Source organism: Lucilia cuprina, chromosome 2 (genome assembly GCF_022045245.1).
Source record: "Lucilia cuprina isolate Lc7/37 chromosome 2, ASM2204524v1, whole genome shotgun sequence".
NCBI lineage: Eukaryota > Metazoa > Arthropoda > Insecta > Diptera > Calliphoridae > Lucilia > Lucilia cuprina.
In genome coordinates, this window is record NC_060950.1 from 23,768,336 (window position 1) to 23,774,254 (window position 5,919).

At 29.2% G+C, this 5,919-nt stretch overlaps 1 protein-coding gene across 1 annotated transcript; it reads right to left on the minus strand.

Moving 5' to 3' along the window:
* Positions 1–819: 819 nt before the first annotated feature.
* On the minus strand, positions 820–1,583 carry LOC111683109 (the record flags this gene model as incomplete). Its single annotated transcript, XM_023445143.2, has 2 exons — positions 820–1,413; positions 1,487–1,583. Coding segments are annotated over 2 exons (672 nt in total), but the record flags the coding sequence as incomplete, so codon positions are not given.
* Between the last annotated feature and the right edge of the window lie 4,336 nt (positions 1,584–5,919).

The window sequence follows — 5,919 nt, forward strand, 5'->3', positions numbered from 1 at the left end:
ACTAGAACTGAACTAGAACTGAACTAGAACTGAACTAGAACTGAACTAGAACTGAACTAGAACTGAACTAGAACTGAACTAGAACTGAATTAGAGCTGAACTAGAACTAGATCTGAACTAGAACTGAACTAGAACTGAATTAGAGCTGAACTAGAAGTAAACGTTGGAAATATTTCTGGAAGTGAACAAAATTGATAGGAGTCATGAAAAGTACTAAGGTCGACATAAAAAATTATGGAAAAGTCAATAATTTAATAATGTTGAAAAAATTTACTTTTTATAAATCGCAATAACTGAAAAGCTGACTTTGCGAAAATACGATAATTTAAAAATTTTAAATAGTCGGACGGTCGATTATTTCATAATTTCATAAATTGCAAAAAGAATAAATATGAATAAGTTTGTATAAAAAAGTAATGAACTAATTTGATTCATATTCTGTGAACTGTATTGCACTGCTTTATCGGAGATAATACAAAAAAGTTGAACTGCCTTACTTCAATATTTTTTTCCTAATGTGGTTGTTGTCTTTAATTTATATTTTGTTTAGCTAATTCAACAATCATTCACAATAATTAAAGTGTTGTTCGTTGTAAATGATTTTATTTAAAATTTACATAGTTTGCACTTAACTAATGTTAATATGTATTTTAATACAAAATAGTATATACAAAATAAAACAAAATAATAATATTAACTAAATTTATACAAAGCAACATAAACTTAATTAATTATCTACATAAAATACATATAAAAGAGTATAAGAACAGATAAAATATATCACCACCATACAAATAATTTACACAAATTTTGAACAAATTTTCTACACAAAATCAAATCATTCTTCCACATTGACATCCATTAGTTCTTTAGTGATTTCTGTTTTTGTTTTTCCTGTAGGTTTATGCAGCAAAACCTGCAATTCTTCTACATTAGAAGGTGCTTTGAAAGTTTTCAATCTCTCCTGCAAATGTATGGCTGCACTTATTTCTCCCGGCTTTAAGGTATTCTCAGTGGGTGTGGATGGTTCAGGTTCTGGCGTTGAACTGGTGGCCATTTTGTATAACATTTGTAATTGTCTTAAGGTTTGTTCAGGCATCTGGGGCATGGCTGGTATTTCCGCTGCTTTATTGCCAATTTGTTTTTTACTTGTTTTAACCTTCTTTTTGGAATTGTTTGCATCATTCGACCATTTTTCCAACCACGTGGCAGCCGAACGTTCTGTTGTGCTCATCTCATGTTGTACTCTTAATTGTTGACGTTTATTAACTTGTCTCTTATTGAAAGAAGAACCGTCGGAATCATCTGTATCACCTATTGGCCGGGTTTCTTTTTGTGGCCCCAATTCGAGTAGTACTTGAAAATCGGCATGTTCTCCTAGTCTAAAACCAAAACCTAGACGAGAATCGGTACCTGAAGGAGAAATATAAAGAAATTATTATTTTTATCAGTGTGGTAGATTGCAGTGCATTATGTTATATCAGACCTTTTTTAATTGGTGGTATGTTGGAGTAAACCAGTGATAGAATTGAGGGCAATTCATTGGGAACGATGAGAGCGTCAGATTGTTGAACTGTAAAGAGAAGAAAGTTAAAGGCATTGTTATTATTTTTATAAATTTTGAAAACTTTAATTAGTTGTTTTTATGAAATTATATTTAAAAGGTTTGAAAACTTATCGGGTTCATTCGTGAGAACGTTATTATTTGGGTCGTGATTATTGGATGTTAATACAAGTTAGGTAGATTCGAACCATTTTTTTATAGATATATCGCTGATTAAAAGACAAATATAAACAGCAAACTAGGGTTCTATAGCTGAAACGAAATTTTTGCATTTTATGAAAAGTCGATTTTTCGACATTTTTCATTTAATTAAAAGTTGACTTTTATAGTTTTCGACTATAAGTATTTTTAAATAGTTGACTTTTCGACTTTTTCCGACTTTTCGACGTTTTTCAACTTTTCGACTTTTCGACTTTTCTACTTTTTTAAACTTTTCCACTTTTTTCGACTTTTTCCGACTTTTTTTCGACTTTTTGATTATTTTCGACTTTTTTCGGACTATTTTTTACTTTTTCGAGTTTTACCGACTATTTTAGAGCTTTTGACTTTTTTTTACATTTTTTTTTAAATTTTCGACTATTTTTGACTTGTTTCTACAATTTTCGAGTTTTCGACTTTTTTCGACTTTTTGACATTTTCCGACTTTTTTCATTTAATTAAAAATTTCGACTATAAGTATTTTATAAATAGTCGACTTTTCGACTTTTTTCGACCTTTTCTGACTTTTTTTTGACTTTTCGATTTTTTTCGACTTTTTAATTATTTTCGACTATTTTTGACTTTTTTTCGAGTTTTTCCGACTATTTTAGAGTTTTTGACTTTTTTCCACTTTTTAAAAATCGACTATTTTTGACTTGTTTCTACAATTTTCGAGTTTTCGACTTTTTCCGAGTTTTCGACTTTTTGACATTTTCCGACTTTTTTCATTTAATTAAAAGTCGACTTTTAGACTTTTCGACTATAAGTATTTTATAAATAGTACACTTTTCGACTTTTTTCGACCTTTTCCGACTTTGTTTGACTTTTCGACTTTTTTCGACTTTTTGATTATTTTCGACTTTTTTCCGACTATTTTTTGACTTTTTCGAGTTTTCAATTTTTTTCGAGTTTTCGACATTTTCCGACTTTTTTCATTTAATTAAAAGTCGACTTTTAGACTTTTCGACTATAAGTATTTTATAAATAGTCGACTTTTGAACTTTTTTCGACCTTTTCCGACTTTTTTTGACTTTTTGATTATTTTCGACTTTTTTCCGACTATTTTTGATTTTTTTCGAGTTTTTCCGACTATTTTAGAGTTTTTGACTTTTTTCCACTTTTTAAAAATTTTCGACTATTTTTGACTTGTTTCTACAATTTTCGAGTTTTCGACTTTTACCGAGTTTTCGACCTTTTCCGAGTTTTCGATTTTTTTTCGACTTTTCGACATTTTCCGACTTTTTTCTACTTTTTTCGACTTTTTCCAACTTTTCGATTTTTTCGACTTTTTGACTATTTGCTACTTCTTTCGACTTTTTTCCGAGTATTTTTTTAGTTTAAGGCTAAATGGACGAACAAAGTATAAATAACACTATTTTAAGGGTTGGACATCGTTGTTGAATCTACGGATTCAGCAGTGTGCCTTGGATCTATCCTATCTATCTATAAGGAATAAAACCATCAATATTGAGCTTTCAGAATACCACATTACAGTTCAAAAAAATCTTGCCGTGAAAAATAGATAAAGATTGATCAACATGCTTCACATCTACCCGTTTAGAAGAGCCACACCTAATCAATTCTTAACTTGTGACCAGGGTCCACAAATTACCTCCGCATATTAAACACCCAAGGTTACACTTGTTCACTAAGTTTAAAGACTAATGGACGAACAAAGTCTAATTGGCGAACAATTTTAAGGGCTGGAATCGTTGCTGAATCCTCTGACAACTGATTCCAATATATATGCCAGATCTCGAGCTGGTAAATGACATCGTATATTATTCACACCAATAATTACATCAAGGACTATCTGCAAAACTTTCTGAGGCACTGTCGTCTTGGTGTAAGGCAATTTTTCAGAAGGTCGAAATATCCTGTGAGTACATTAAAGGTTGTGGTAATTTGGGTCATTTGCAAATTTCGCCATGGCAGGTCATTGAGGAATTAAATCTACATTGGGGTAACATAATTAATTTCACAAGTAAGATAAGGTACGAAAATATTGGAGAAACAAAATTGTTGAGAAATGCCGGTTTAGAAATATTCTTTGGAAAATATGATTTCAAATCTGATTGATGTCGAAAACTAATACTAAACCCAGCAATAAAAAAAATTTTTTAAAAAGCAAAAAAGAAGTAGTATTTACTCCAAGGAAGTATTGAAAAAGTTATGATTACAACACAGGCTTCTCATAGGAGGTATGTCCTTTTTATTTAATACCAAATTCACTACATCCAAAGTCATTCTCAGGAAGTAATTTTATGTTTTTTTTTTAGAACAAAATAAAATTGATTTTTAAAAAATTTCAGTACCTAAGAAATACCTTTAATTTAAAAAAAATTGGATACTTTTCGATTCTTTAGAAGTCAATAAACATCGTTTCCACAGAAGGTAAAAAGAATCACTTAGAGTTACGTTTGGAGTGTTGATAAATGTTATTCTTTTGGAAGTACTTCGTTTTATTTTTGGTGGAAATTAACGATAAAGTTGGAAATTGAACAGTACATCAAATTTTTATTATAAATCCGTTTTCAATTGATCAAAGTCATACCATATGAGACATACTCATATATGGCATATTTTCGCTTTCATTAACAAAATCTAGTGTTAAAAAGCAATAACAATAATTTTATTTATTTTTGTCTAAACGAAGGTATGTGAATAATAATGATAATTTCTGTATGCAAATGAATAAAAGTATTTGATACGCAATCGAGTAAATATTTTAAATAAACATTCGACATTTAAAAAAACCAAAAAAAATGCAAAAATTACTTTTAGAAAGAAAAAAAAAAAACAAATTGTTGTTTAACCAAAATGCCCAAAAGTTGATCAAGCTAATCAGACGACAGTAATACAAAACTCATACGTGTTTCAGACATGTATCTTGCATTATCTTAGTGCCAATCAGTTGTTGAGGTGTCAGACAGACACCTTGGTTATTGTATTTTTTGGTCGGTCGGTTTAGTTTTAGTAAGATCATAAACTTTAAAACTATGATTATGTAACCTTTAAATTAAACAGAGAATATTGTTGTAAATAAAAACGTAAATACTTTATACGAGTAAGAAATGTTAAAGCCGGACTTTTAATGTATCAGCAACAATACAAGTAGAAGATCACACCCTTTTTTTAATAAAAAAATATTAAACTTTTGATTTTATGCAATAGGCTTTTAAAAGTGTTTTATTTTTACTGATCGCTTTAACACAGATTATACTGATCATTAAAAAAATAAAAAGAGGATATTTGTAAAATTGATCACTGTATTTACCAAATACGGCAGTTCTTTGCTCATGACTATTTTTTGCTAGAAGCAATCAATCAAATTTACTGATCATAGTTTCCGTTTTTGATTAAATAGTTAATTAAACTTTGATTAAAAGATAACTTAGTAAAATCCCTATAAAATTATGCAAATATGCTTAATTTTTATCTTACTCACTGTTTAGTATTTATTTGAATAATAAAACTTTCAACCCCTAAATTACTTTAAAAATCTTTTTTCCTTTGTTTTGCTTTAAGTATTGAAATACATTTATGAAAAATAATAAAAAAATATATATATTTTAATTTATTCCAACGACCTTGACACAATGTGCCGGTATTGATTACATTTTTTTTTCGTTGTTATTTTTTTAAAGCTACAAAATTCAAAAGTCCAAATAAAGAAGATAAACCAGTTTCTTGGTTAAACTAACAATAAAAGCTATAAAAAAACCTAATTTTAAAAAACAAACATTGGCTGTGAAATATATGGACTTCAAGTTGTAGTATGAGATAAATGAATTTATAATTACCAGATGGATTAACACCCAAGACTAAATTAACGTAGAATAGAGAGGTAGAAACATTTGGCAATGACAGATCTCTAATATCGACTCTTTAATGCTTGATCAGAGGGTATACAGAAACGTCAGAAGCAAAAAATAGTTTCGTCTCTTTCGCACCAAGCCACTGACATCCTATGGGGTCACACCAATTAGACAAGGATGAAGATATTCAGACAAATGTAGTACTTTTTGGTACTAATCAAATAACTAACAAACAAACTAACTAACTAACAAACTAACTAACTAACTAACTAACTAACTAACTAACTAACTAACTAACTAACTAACTAACTAACTAACTAACTAACTAACTAACTAACT